General features: G+C 51.1%; 1 protein-coding gene across 1 annotated transcript in view; it reads right to left on the bottom strand.

Annotated features, from left to right (window-relative positions):
- The window catches only part of HPSE2 (heparanase 2 (inactive)), a 110222-nt gene that overhangs the window by 11323 nt on the left and 84068 nt on the right, over positions 1-14831 (bottom strand). Inside the window, exons 7-9 of the mRNA XM_030453633.1 lie at positions 6534-6627; positions 3831-3937; positions 2934-3048 (exon numbers count right to left, since the gene is read on the bottom strand). Of these exons, the coding sequence (XP_030309493.1) occupies positions 2934-3048; positions 3831-3937; positions 6534-6627 (316 nt within the window). The remainder of the gene's footprint in view (positions 1-2933; positions 3049-3830; positions 3938-6533; positions 6628-14831) is intronic.

Raw genomic sequence — 14831 nt, 5'->3', positions numbered from 1 at the left:
TGAAGGACCTGGATGAAGATGCTTCTTAGCTTGCAAGACAGCTGTGTGTGGAAAGCCTGTCAGAGACGTGAGCATCTCCCTAATTTCTCCATCAACCTGCAGTGCTCCTTGGCCATGCTGCTGCCACCTGAGACCATTTTTGAGAAGCCAGCCTGCACTGCATTGACTAGCCACCATGGTGCAAAGCCAGGGAAGGACCAAATTAAAGTTCCACTTTCAAGGTTTCAATGCATCCCTGTCTGTAAGCAGCTATTCCTGGGTGCTCTGGCATTTCCCACAGAAACAGCCAGAGTTCACAAGTTTGTTTTTGAGCCAAGGCTAACTCAGGAAACACAGAGGAAGCCTCACCAGCCTGCCTGGGTTTGCCACCCAGAACCCACCCAGAAGGCATCCATGGTCTCTGCCAGACCCATGCACTGGTACCCCTTGCTAACCACAGCACAGCCTGTGGCAGCAGCCAGCATCCTGGCACATGTAGACCAAGGCACTGGTTTGCCTGCTCCTTCCTTCATACATAACAACCTCCCCTCAGCTCTGCAGTCCTGGGGGAGAGGCAGGAAGAATTGTGGTGATTTAGAAGCTGCAACTCTTACGGTGGTGCCCACCAAGCAACTCCTATTATCTGCATTCCCTATTCCCCAAATGTGGAACTCGCACCACATTTTATAAGCTTCCTTACGCCATTCACTGTAACGTGCCCTGAGACGTTACTAACACAGCAGCATCTGAGGGGCCCAGCTGAAGGACAGGGAGGAGGGCTCCCATGCCAGCAGCACAGTGCTCATACAGTGATGAATGACAAATCCCATGGTTTATACAAGAAGCTCTTCAGCACAAGGATGGAAGGCTGCATTGGCGCTGCCGCACCATTTCTGAACCACACAGGAAACTCTCCCCGGACCAGGCAGTTCCCTGGCACCTGATGACACAACTGTGAAAGGCTCAGCTTCAGTTCAGCAACCCGAAAGACAAAGTCCTCTTATCTGACAATCAGGGATGAAGAGTGGCAGGGGTTGGGGAGGAGGTGCAAAGACTGCCATGGGGAACCCAGCCCCATCTCCCGGAGGAGCTGCGACTGATGCTGCAGCGGTGCGGCCCTTCTCTCAGCAGGCTGCTGCCTCACGCCCAGCCCGTGTGCGGAAACCTCTTTGTCGTGGCAGCTAATGAGCAGATTGTATTTCACAGTGCCGTGGCCCCGCGCAGGTATGGCCAGTGGCTTTCATCTCCCTGATAGCTCCCACGGGAAAATAGCTGCTCTGCAGAGCAGGTCATGGTCCGGTCTCTCTGGGCTTTTTGGTGTTTGCAGGTTTTAAACTCTGTCAGTTTGCACCTGCCTGTGGCTCTGAAGGCAGCAGGAGAGAAGGGAAGAACCCCGTGATGTTCGAATAAGAATGTAGAGGTGAGATGTGGGAAACAGATAAACACTGAGACTTGGGAGAGCAGGGAAACAGCCATGAGGTGGCTGGCATTTAACTTATCGAGAGTTATCTTCAAAAGAACAGCAGAATCACTTTTAAAGACCTTCATTGTGTTTAACAGCTCAGAAATCATTCCTCAGGCTCCTTCCCTGGCTTTAATCCTGCTTCTAACTGCACACTTGCTCCATGGCTGCTGCCCCTGCAGTGCTGAGAGACCTGGACACGGGCCACCCCCTGTCCCTGCTGTGCCAGGAGCGCTGGCCAGGGGCCATCTGCTGTTCCTGCTGTGCCAGGAGAGCTGGCCTGCACCCATCCAGCCAGAAGCAACCCAGAGAGCCTCAACACCCTGGGGATAGGGTGGGAAGGGATGTGGCTTGGAAAGGGGAATTGGGTTTTCAGGAGAAATCCATCAAGTTCTTGCCCCAGGCTCAGATTAATCTCAAACAAAGTTCAAAGCCCCCCAGGCTCCCCCCAACTGAGGACCCCAGAACTGTCAGGTACACTTGCCAGAGGGGTGTGTGCAGGAGCAGCCCAGGGTGCTCCAGGAGATACCCAGAGCAGCAGGGTATGGTGCTCTCCTGCTCACTTGATTTCCTCTCCAGAGCCACGCATCAGGCCACATGATGGGGTTTAGCACAAACACACTGCAGGCATCTTCTGCCTCCTCCCCTCCTCCTCAGGATGCTGTCATAGGGATGTTGTTTCCACCAGCTGAGTGGGTAGAGCCAACCAAGATGCCACTCTCTCAGCCTCTGCCCTCATGTAGCCACTCCCTCAGCCCCCCCTTTAGCGAGATCACAGCACAGCATTGCACTGTCTGGGTTATGCACTTCTCCAATGGGTATCCGTGGCCCTCTATCAGTGTCTGAAGGGTCATGCACCCATAAATCCATTCCAGGGGAGACTGCTCTGCATGTCTCTCCACTTACAAGGCAGGGTAGGTTAAAAGGATATCTACTTTTAACAGGGTTTTTCATACAGTATCTTTATCAGCACTGTGTGTGTTGGGAGTTCCCAGTTGTTCAGGCATTTTAGAGGAGTGAGGGATGCTGTGGGGCACTGGTGAGAACCACTGCTCTTTGTGAGCCTGGGAATGCTCTTGAGGTGCCTTTTATTTTGGTTTCTAGAGATCTGAAGTTGGGTGCTGAGGCTCCAGGCTGGCCAGCTCACCACTACCGATCTGGCTGCCCAACCTGTGCTATGTAGGGTTCTGCCACATCCCTCCCTCTGGTTCCACAGTCCATCCTGACACCCTTGGTGGCACCAGGGTGTGCCTCTCTCCTGTGCTTCCATCCCTGGGCACTAGATAAAGTTCCAGCTGCAGTGGTAACACTCTCCCATCTGCCTCCAACATGCTGCATTTGACTTGAACTAATGTCTCCTATTAATACTACAAGAAACAGATCTGGAAAAATTCATTTTCAAGCAGAGTTTGGACAGGCCACAAAGAGAGAAATCTCCTGCAAATGAGTAGGGAGAAGCCAGTACCAGTGCAATGCCCCCAGGCAGACCTACCGGCAAGGGGTTGAAGTTCTGGTCCACCAGGTGGTTGTGGCCATGGTCGAGGAAGGAGTGCCTCACCACCACATCGATGCCCTGGTTGGCCAGCAAGCCCAGCGTGTTCAGCCACCTGCAGATGGAGAGGCCAGAGTCAGGACACTGTGGGGAACTCCTCTACCCCATCTGTGCTCACCTTGCACATCCCAACACTGCACCTGAGCCTCTCTGTTGCAGCCCCATGCCCAAAGCCTGGGGTGCCCTCCCAGGCTGCCAGCACCCCAGCACCCACCATCAGCAGTAGTGGCCGGAGCACTGCAGCAGCTTCTCTCCTCATATCCCCAGGGCAAAGTCTTCAACTGCTGCAGCCTGACATAGACCAGATTTGACAGGGATGTCCCTACACCTCCCCACAAAGGATCTTTCTCCATCTTTCATGATCATGGCCAGCTCTGAAGATGTAAACTGGGGCTTTGCAGCACGATGTCAACACCACTGGTCTGTGCCAGTATACAAGTCCCAGGAACCAGGAATGGATTTGGCTTCAAAGATCAAGAAGGAGAGAAAATAGTTTGCAGAGCAGCATCCTCCAGAGCACTTCCCTGGGCAGGTGCCCCCAGAGTGAATGCATGCAAGGACATGTGGCTGCAGCCTGAACTAAGAAACACAGAGTAGGAAAAGGCCCAGGATCTCCTGAGCTGCAGAGCAAGGCAAACCTGGATCACACCCCCTTTTCCATACCCATGTCCTGTGGGTACACTCTGGGTACTGGAAAGCAGAGTGGAGGATTGGAACTAGGGATGCTATGGAGAAAATACAAGTGCCCAAGCTACTGGGGGAATACCAAATGGGAATATAGGAGGCAGAGCTGTGAGGGTGGCAGTGCCTTGGCACTGGGGAGCTGGTGTAACTCACAGGAACCCAGCTGCATAGGAATCAGAGAGGTTGTTCATGCCTCCAGCTGAGGTCATACCAACACCTTCCAGCCAGATTCTCTTCCCTGGTGTGTAGGTGTTCACTACCTGCATGGGACACAAAAGCAACTAAAATTACTCTCATGAACCTGTGACTTAAAGCCAAGGCAGACATCTTCTGAGTTCCGCTCCAGGAAGGCTTACGGAGACCTTTGGTAATGCTGCTGGGCAGTCAGTGCCTGCCTGATCATGACATGGTCAAGAGGTGTCTTCACCATGTCTGAGTGGTGGGAGACTGGTCCTTGCTCTCTCCTGACATTGCTGTATCTCTACTCTTCATCTTCTGGGGCTGTTCCAAACACATTCTCATGTGCTCTCATGCTCCCAAACCCAGGCCCTGCTCTTTCCCTGTGGTCTCCTCACATGCTCCATCCTGCAGGCTGCCCTGCCATGTCACCTCAGCTCTCCACATCCACATGCACAGTGGCTGCCAGCCACAAGGAGCACCTAACTCAATGGCTCTGCAGTGTGGGGACACTGGGACAGGTATTGAAGCCATGTGGAGAGATTATAAGTACATGAGAAGGGAGTATTGGGTGCTCCCGAGTGTGGGCAGAACCAGCCCAATGGCTGAGCAGGGCCTGCTTCACCATCCAAGAGGACCCTGCCATAGGCAGGACATGCAGGTCCAAGCCTGCTGGCCCACTCATTAAAAGATTACAGCCAGCAGTGCAGACACCCATGAGATGCCAGGCAGGACAGGAGAGCTTGGATGGCCAGAACTGCTCTCTCCCAGCATGAGCAACCTTGGACACCACGCAACACCCTGTCCTTTCTCCAGCAATCCCACTATTCCAAGCCAGGTGATGAGCTTCTGTGACCAGATGTCTGCAAACCCAGCAGCCCAAGGAACACTCTGCACAGCCTGATGGATCCTACCCCATTAGTGAGGAGTACTGGAATGTGCTGGATGGACTGAGATCCCTCAAAGATGTTAAAAGCGCCAGCTCTGAGCTGCCTCCCACTCACAGCCTGTGAGAGTCGACATCCCTGACTGAAGCCCCAGAGGTGTTGGCATCCTGCCCGTAATTATCTAAGCCCGCCACCTTCCCCAGTCAGAGAGGAAGCAATAAAACAGGGAAGTGGACAAGCCCAGCTGCTCTAATCAGCCCCGGCAGGATGCATGGACTCAAAGCCAAGCTGGAGGCTATTAGCACCCAGCTCTGTGCTTTTGCTCAGCCACACTGGCATTCCCAGGAGAGCCCTTCCTCAGCCCTGCCCTGTGCAGACCAAGCCCCACTCTGAATGCATGAGGGTTTCCCAAGCCCACACCCAGGGCAGCTCCTCACTGCTGCTGGTCTGGGGATGGATGGGATCCAGAGATCTGCTAGGGTCAGTGTCCTGTCCTCCTGGGGATGTGGCCACCCACCTGCCCGTGGTTGGGACAGCTTTCACAGCCATCCCACTGTCCAAGCCTTCCCAACAGGTTCCCAACCCACATCAAAGGTGGGACATGTGCCACCATTTTCAGTGGGGTTGTGTCCCCCCAGCAGGAGCAGACACAGCTGGTGCTTTTCACTTGACCCTGTGATGATGCCACTAGTTGTTCTGCCATGTTTCCCCAACCAGGAGGACCATCCACATACATGGATCATCCCTAGCTTGTACTAGAGGACTCAGCAGGCAGATCCTCTCCTTCAGTTTTTCTGTGCTGACCCTCACATCCCCTTTCCCAGGGCCTCTTTGAGTTGCTTACTCATCCTACAATTTCTCCCTGCAGGACTCACAACAGTAAGACAGTGTGGTGACTGGTATGGTATGAGAACCTAGACAAGACAGACAGACATCTTCTCTGGTCCCTAAAGCCTTCACACTTACTAGGTGTTCCACATTTGCTATTGGACCAACTGCTGAGGGGGCTGGTCACAGCCCTGACCCTCATACCCCAAGTGGGGGGACTCTGTGAAGCCACCTCCCCCACCCATTCACTAGAAGTGTGGCCCAGGTCCCCCTTACCAGCAGGGAGAGGAACATTTGTTGCAGGCTGTGCTGGCCAGGGAGAGCCCTGGGCTCTGACCCAGCATGCCAGCAACAGCTGGGGTTTGTAACAGTCAAAACATGATCATCAAGGGAAAAATAACAGTTCATACTGATCAAGATTCTCCACTAATGGAAATCACCCTGGAAATGCAACTGCCAGAGCTTTGCAAGCAACATTTTGTTGGCACTGTGAGCAGGTGAGGCAAGATACTGCATTAAGAGACCCTTCTTCCTGAGTAGGCATGGCACCCATTTTTCCTGGCTGCTCTCCCCTCTTCCAGTCCTCAAGAGCAAGGTTCAGGAACGGGTGGGTGAGAGACCAGAGAAGGCTGTCTGGTTTAGAAGGCTGGCTGGTTTAGAAAGGCAGTGCCTGCCCCTGTGCCATGCATCCAGCCCACACCCCAGCACACTGGCACAGCCCATGTCACACTGCAGCTGCTTCCCTCCTGACCCAGCTCACCCCCTGCCCTGGGGCCATGCCCTGGGCCCCAACCTTCCTCCCATCCCCTGGGTGAGGGTTGGCCATGGTTGAGCCAGGAGCATAGCTAGCCCCAGCAGCTACCTTCCATCCCTGGGAGTGTGCCCGTGCTGGGGCCAGAGCCCAGGGCACCAAGGGCACAGGGAGGGCCCCCTCACCCCTCACAGAGCCTTTTCACTCACGCACTTTCTGGATTTTCCTGGTCTGGTCAGACAGTGTGTCTAACAGGCGTGTTTTCAGGAAGTCCGTCACTTTGGCCACTCGGCCATCAATGTAGTAACTGGAAGGAAAATAACAAGACAAGGATCAGACAGCTGGAAGTAGCCCTACCCTCAGCCATGTCCTCCTGTCACGCTGCTGCCTCACACCAAGAAAACTCCTCTGCTCTATGGGAGCCCCTGGTTGCCTGACCTGGCTCTTTGGCTGTGCTTGTGCCTAGCAGATGCTTTCAGTCTTCAAAACAAGGTGTGAGGTGAAGTCACCCTAAGCACTGAGCATCCTGCACTGCAGAAACCAGGGGAAGTTTTGCTCTGGCTTAAGTCTTCCTGAGATCAAAACCACCACCTGCAAAGGCTTTGTAGCATCCTTTGCACTGATCTCATGGAGGCACCGTGGGAAGAGACCCTCCAACTCCATGCCTGTGATAGCAATGCCCAGATAGCTCCACAACCAAGGAGATCTGGAGAGATCTGCTCATTTGGCTTATCCTCTCTGTACCCATAGCCTATCTTAGGAACACCCTGTTTCCAAAAGGCAGGTAAGGCAGTTAGCTCTGGCACTGAGCCACTGGCTGCAGTAAACACCCAGGAGAGAACAGGAAAGCCTGCTCACACTTGCAACCATGGGAAAAACTGCATTGCTCTGTCTGGGCTATGGGGCACTCCATTCAATGGCTGGTTTGTGGGTGAGACTGCACAGAGCCTGTTCTGGTCTGAGAACCAGAACTGCTCCTGGACACCCTGCTAATGTTATTCTCCATGACGTGCATCTCAGAAGCAGTGGGGTCACGGTAGTTGCTTCACTTGGGTGCTGGAATGCAGGAGCATCTCCAAAGGATGCTGCCAGTTAACTCCACCTCAGCCACAGCACCCAGCACACAAGCAACGACTGCTCAGAGAGGACTTCTGCATCTCACTGCTCCAATTCACTACTCAGGTAACAGGGTAAGTGCTCTGGGAGCTACACAGGGCTGTGATGGGAGTGTAGCAACACCAGGACTAATTGGCCCAGAACAGAAATGCATTAACTGAGGAGAGTTTCTCCTGCCAATCCTCTCTCAGAGGTGTAGTCCCTGCTGTGTCCCCAGTGCAGCACAGGATCATGCCCAGTTTCATTGTGTAACCCAGCAAAGGAGGAAAGAGGCATTTCTGTATGTCTGTGTTGACTGGAAGGTGCTAAGGGCAGAGATTATCTCCAAGAGGGGACTTGGTAAGTGTTGGAAATCATTCCAGTCACTTACACACTATCAAACCACTGGCTGCTGGGAGAAGAGCAGATCTGTAAACAGCAGGCAGCACTGGGGTTTACAGAGATTACTTTTTAAGACAAAATTACAAAGCAATGGACTCTGGGGATGGCAGATGTTTGGATTTTAGCACAGCACTTAAGAACTGAAAAGAAACTATTTTTTCAGACTGCTGTGCACTAAAAACCCATCAACTGGGCTGAAAACTGGCTGAAAGGCCATAAAAGTAAGGGAAAAGATGGAGTTAGGGAAACCTCAGCCTGTATATGGCCCCTCCAACTCAGCAGGCTTTCTGCAGTGTTCAGCTTCTCTGTACAAGCTGATAGAGTTCCACTCTCCCCCCCCTCAAAACAAAAAACAAACAAGCCCAAAACCAAAACAACTCAGAAAGCAAAGACAGGCTTGCATCTCCTTGTCATCTCATCCAAGAACAAGGTGTGCTCTGACCTACAGCTCCATTGGCAAGGGAGAGGAACATCTTTCCAGAAGCAGTCCCAGAGGAAGCTCTACCCTTCCAGGGACTGCACAAAGGAGGCAGCTTTTGGCAGGTGCTGCTGTGGCCAAGACTCTGTAGCAAAGAGAAATGCTCCAAGGCAATGCCAGAGTCACATTTTTTTGACACCTTCATTAACAACCTAGAGAAATGAAGGCTGGCAGAGGGGAAAAAAAGCAAAAATATACCTGCGTCAGCATCAGAAATTCTTGTAGGTGGCATATCTTCTGGGGCAGTGAGGAGGGGAGCATCTTGGGTTTGGGTATTTAAGCGGAGCTTCTGTAATATGGGCAAAGATCTCTTGCAGATTTGTCTGGGAAGTTTCAACCTGGTTTCAAACTGGGAAGTCTGGTACTTTCAACCTTCCCAGATTGTGAAAGAGGTAAAATGGCCACAGTTGCACATGGCTTGCAAGGAAGAGAGAAGCAATGAGGTCTTCACTGGCATCAGGCCACTTGGGAAAGAATGAGCCACAGGCTTTGTTACTGACATTTGGGCACTTCCTTTTGAGACCTTTACTGACAGTAAAGTCAGGCAGTATAGAAATGAGCAAAATGCAAACAACTGACAGGCATTTAAAACAGGAGAAGCACTCATTAGGCATGGATTATTCCCAGGAGCAAAAGCTGCAGCTTTGCTGATATATACAATGACTCAGTGCACTTGACTTTTTTTAAAAAAATAGTGATCCTGAACAGTCGCAACTCTCCAATCTCTGAAAAAGCCAGCAGCAGCTGCAGAGAGCTCCAGTGCTGACAAGTACCTCCCCAGGCAGCAGCACAGTGCACAGGCAGCAGGGCTGAGCCAGCCCCAAAGGCTGCGGCATCCACATCCTCCTCTCCCCATGCTGGGGAGCTCTGAGTGCCAGAGCAGATGAATGGGCAGACCCTCACCGGTGTGGACAGGGGTCTCTGACAGAGGCAGAGGATGTGTAGCTCATGGGCAAGCTATTCAGCTCCAGCATAGTCTGACAGATCTTCCAGTGGGCCTCTGAGTAGGATACAGCACCAGAGTTGGCCCTGGAGCCTATGAGATTTCACACACATCCACCATGGGCACAGACTCTGCTGTTTCTCATAATACAGGAGAAAATAGATAAGGCCTCCTGCATGCAGAGCTAACTTACTGTGTCTCCCAGTTTGATGCCATTACCTCTGTAGACAGACAATCTACAGGAACTTAAGAGAAGCCAGCCAAGGTAAGGAGGGATCTAGAAACATCTCATCCCAGATGAGATGTACATCTGAGGGGAAAGGCCATGTACAACCACTTTGGGTGCCTTATTACCTATACACAGCTGCAGACAGTCCTCCCACTCCATTCACATTATCCCATTTCTAAAATCCCCATTTGAACATGCTGTAGGAACCTGGGACGGGATTGCAATTTGGAAAGGGAGATGTGACCATATCACTTCAGAGGTGACAAAACCAGAGCCTGGTGAAGTGGCAGGACTGCCAAGGGCTGGGCAGGTATCTGTAACAGAGCAAAGAAACACTGGCTGCCATCCCTGGCTGGCACTGCATGAGACTCCAGACATAAAGAGAAGAGCTGGGAACAGTACACCAAAAAAGCTGCTGCCAAAGGGTCTACGGAGGTAGGGCTGAGCACTGCTGCCAGACAGAAATGTCCTTGTTCTCGGGCGGACTGCAAGGCCAGGGTGTACACACCCCTTCCAGAGAAAGGCAGTGTCAGGCACCTGGGTGAACCTGAGGCTACACATCTTTATCCTCCAGTGCTTTCACTGCCTTTACAATGATTTTCTCAAAAGATCCATGATCTGCTGCATGGGGCCATGAGCATCATCCCATATTTAATGAAGGCAGTGCACTGGTTCCCAGGCAGCTGGTTTCATTTACCTCTCCTTTCATTTTAAAGAGAAACCTTTGCCCCTATTATCTGACCTCTTCTTCTGTTGCAGTTAATTACATTAAAGCCCACTTCCCAAAGCTCAGGAATTTCCGGATCTACTCTGTTGCCTGCTGCTACAGGGATAGTCTGCTAGGAATTAGGGCACCCGCCTGCCAGGGATGCTGAGTGAGGCAGATCCCCACCATCAGTGTGACACTGTACTACCATCGTAGCCATGAAACAAAACATCTCTGCCAGCAGAGGCAGCTCCCATCCCTGAGCATCCCCTGGAGGAGAGGGCAGAGCCCCATCTGCAGCACAGGACACAGGCAGCCCCACCACTCCCCTGTAGAGGAGAGATGGGATGCTCACCCTATCTAAAGACCTGAGGGCACAGGGAAGAGGCACTGCCTACCTCCAGTCAATTAGTATATGTACTCATACAGATGAATGACTGGGGGCTGCACCCTGTCCCTAAAAATACAACTCACACCCATGTCTTTCTCTGTCCCCCGATAAGGTGCATCCCACTGGTGGGAGCAGTCTCTAGCCCATGCCATCTCCCTGGCCATGCCCTAGCATCACCTGGGACCATGTTAGTGGCCAGGGCCACTATGCTGCCAGGGAATGTGCTCTCTATCAGACAGTGGAAAGAAGGTGTCCTGGTTTGGGCCAGGATAAAGGTGATTTTCTGTCTTGTACTTTTGCTTTCAGCTAAGTCTCTTGTAAGTAGTTGCACTTGCTGAAATTAACAGCAAGTTTCTCAGACGGTGTCTGCTTCTAGGACTGATAACACTTGATGTTTATAGTTACTGCTAGAGACTGGTATGCAGAGCCAAGGACACTGCTCAGCTCTGAAGAACATTTTGCCCTCCAGAAGGAATAAAGAGGTCCCACCTGCAGCCCTCCTTTGGGGAGGAACAGACAAGATAGATGCTAGAATTGACCAAACAGAGTATTCCATCCCATACACGTCATACTCAATATAAATTTGAGGGATCACAAGAGCTTCCAGTTTCCAGCTTCCGGCTTCCTGCCCTTCCTGCTTTCCTGCTTCCCTTCCTTCACTCGTTCCCTGTTTCCTTCAGCATCCTGGGAGGATTCCATCTGTTCATTCGTCTGCCTGTGTTCCTGATCCATGCCAGCCCATATCTGTGTGTTCCTGCCTCCAGTTCCCAACTGCTGCCGACTCCAAGAGTCCAGCCTGGACTTTCCCAGGGCTGCCCTGCAGCCCCGGTGGCGATGTGAGAGTTATTGGGGGAAAAAGGAGGAAGGAATGTGGTATCAATTTTCCTGTATATCTGTATATATTTAGTAATTTTTCCTATTTATCATTACTGTTTCATTACAGTTGTGTACTTTAGTTTCCAACCCATAAGTCTCTCTCCCTTATTCTCTCTCTTTCTTTATCAGGGAGGAGAGAGAGATTAATAGAGAGCGTCTGTTACTTGGTTTAATTGCCGGGCCAGTGTTAAACCGTGGCAGAAGGGCAAGCCAGTGGCAGGCTGTCCTGTCCAGGTTTATTTACAGGTGAAAATGGGCCAGTAATTCCTTTATGCAATCCCTTCCTCGAGGCACAACCACAGAAGACATCATGCTCTGAGAACTCATGGCAGGCTCATGCAAGCCCAAATATATTTTTGTGGTATGTACATTGGGGTTGGGGTTGAGTGTGCATGCTGGGCAACTCTGTCCTGGTACCCTTTAGAAATCTGCACCCTGCAGCTACTGCCCCACGAGCAACTCTGCTTGCACACTCAACAAGTCTAAGCCAGAGAAGTCACCCAAACCAAAAGCATTTTCAGCAGCGTCTCCCACGTATCCATGTGCTCTGGTTTGCTACATAGGGTAGATGATTTTCCATCTTGGAAGATAATGAGGCGTTTTCCAAGAAGCCAGAAGGATAGATGTCTACTGGCTTTGAAAATGCAAACGTTTACTTTCCCTGTAATTAAATAAGGATTTGTGCTTCAGAGGCAAGAATTGCATAAGGATTTGCCCATTAAATATGCAAAACTTGGAGTTTTGCACAACAGAACCAGCTGTACAGACAGAGAGAGCATGCCTGAGGACAGGACTGGGCATTGCTACAGGTTTAAGTGGGCGATGAATCTTCACCATGTGTGAAGACACCAGCACTGAACCAAGAGATGGTTGTGGGGAGGTTCCCGAGCAATGGAAACCCGCAGACAAGGACTGAAGGGGCCTGCAATAAGCTGAGCATCTACTCATAACCAAATATAATAAACAAACTAAATGATCAGGGAAATGCCAAAACTCTCAGAGCCACTGTCAGTCCCACCTGCCACACCCTTCTGTAGTGGAAATTCCCTGAGTGTTTCGAAGCCATTCACACATCCTTCTCCAACAACACATTACTTCTGAAGAGGGAGGCACACATGCTGAGTTACATATGTAAGTGAAACCATGCTCAGAGAGGCTGGCGAGTTTGCTCATTTCCATGCAGTGTCACTTTTCTGTCAGCTGTATTTCAGATATATTCTGTTTTCACATAGAGAATAGGGATCCCTGCATTGTATTCCTTTTTTCAATTCCCTCTTTGGATTGAGCACAGCTTTTTCAAAGGAATAACAGATTTGACAAATTTATAAGCGATATCCCTCGAGAACGTTAGGGTTTGGAACAAAAATGCTCATACTTGAAGTTAGACAGCAGTTTAGTTTCCTGCTAATAATTTTCTTCTTGGATACAAATGAACTTGTTTTGTTTTGTTTTGCTGTTTGGAGCAGAGGGATGAGACACTGTTTTGACATTTATTCATAAACAGTACAGAAGCCCAGCTCAGAGCTGTAGCCATTGCCAGTCCTTGCAAACACACACAAGTGCAATCTCCAGAACTGCAAATCAGAGCTGGGAAAGTGGCTCCTATGCTGCGGTGGAAATGGGTCAGCAAGCAGTGCTCCAGCTCTGCTCACTTTGGTGGGGAGCTGCCCCAGCATTCCCTCTCTCAGGCTGCTGTTGCAACCCAGCCCCTCTGCACCAGAGCTGCCGACCACTTTGTATTTCAAAGCAGACATGCAGGATGGTTCCCTGCACAGCAGGACAAAATCCCACATCTAAAGCCTGGAAATCTGTTCCTTCAACTCCACCAAGGGCTTGGCCCAGTAATCAAGCTCTGTTGCAGAAAGTGAATTCCTGGACCAAGTAAATGTGATCAGCACATCATGTAATCATGAAAAGCAAACTCTCAGCTGAGACAGATCATCTTGCACAGCATGAGCCTGTAAGCCTACTCTAAAGGCTCTGCTGCCCCACTGCCCCATCTCACCAAGCTGCTGCTGTCGGAAAGGGAAGCTCCAGGAACCGAACACCCCAGCCAACAACATTGCAGCACAGAGAGGCCAGCTAAAGTCCCTGAGGAACGGGACTTGCTGGATGCTGGGACTGGAAACCACTCTGAGATGACAGCAGTTGCTTCTGCAGGGGGCTCCAACCAGCACAGGGTTGGTTGGTTGGTTAACACCCACCAACACAGAGACACTGACCACACTTGCAAGAAACCCTCATGTCTTAAAACCCCCAAGCTCTTTTTAAGAGGAGGTCTTCAGGTGGGCTTTACAAGAGACAGGCTTTACAAACCATGCTGCTACACTGCAGCAAAGCAACCTGAGCACCCCACTAAGGGCTGCTGCACAGAACCAGTCTGGAGAAAAAGCCCTGTGAGCAGTACACACAAGCCCACCTTGGACCTGAGACCCTATGGTCTCACCATGGTTTTTGCTCCAGTTAGTGCCTGTCTCTGAAGTTTCTATTCTCTGAAGTGCTCTGTTCTTTCTGTAGCAGAAGAGAGTCCTACCTGTCCCACAACCCCTTTTTCTATCAGTTCTGGTGGTTGCTGCTGTACATGCACACTGACACACGCTTGCACTTGCATTTGCACTCCCACTGCAGACTCACAACCTGATGGGGAACCTACCTCTGGCCACAGTGTGCAAACTGGGGCAGCTGGAAATAAGAGGAGGAAAATTATGTTCATGGATTTTCCCCCAAATAAGAAAACCTTTCCCTCCACTGAGTACTTGTCACACTTGTCACACTTAGTGCTACTTAGTGCTTTGACTCTTCTGAACCACAGCACAAGTTCACATGTAGGAACACAACATCTCTGGCATCCCCACTTGGGCCTGGATCTTGGATGTTCACCTCCTTTCCATTAATATCTGCTTCTACAGCACCATCTGCAGTGCATGACATCCTTACAAAACCCAGGGGGGAATGGGCAGCCTTTCCTTCCTGAGGGCCAGACCAGCTCAGCTCAGACCAGTGGCTGTAGGAAGACAATGATCTTGTAAGGAAATGGCCCTGCAGATAGTCCCATATGTCTGTCACATGCAGGTTTTGATTATCTGTTGTCCTAACCCTGGCCACCACTGGAGCTGCCTGTGCTCCCATCTGCCTGCAGGGACTCAGCTGCCCAGCACAGGCTCTGTTTCCAGCAATCAGGCAGGTCATGCATGCCAGCAGTGGTATTTTTAGCCTCTGTCTCAGATGTAGTGGTAAAGGTTAATATATCCCCTCCAGTATTTGTTAGAGAGCTTCCAGAGGGAGGGACAGAGCCCCTCTCACCTATTTAAATGCAGTAGGAGGACAGAGGAGGTGGCTGTCACATGCCTGCCCTTTTGACACCCAGACAGCACATCAGCTTTGCTCCCAG

The sequence above is a fragment of the Calypte anna genome, chromosome 6 (genome assembly GCF_003957555.1).
Source record: "Calypte anna isolate BGI_N300 chromosome 6, bCalAnn1_v1.p, whole genome shotgun sequence".
Classification (NCBI taxonomy): Eukaryota; Metazoa; Chordata; class Aves; order Apodiformes; family Trochilidae; genus Calypte; species Calypte anna.
The sequence above is the reverse complement of the archived record's forward strand: the minus strand, read 5'-3'. Positions and strand labels throughout refer to the sequence as shown.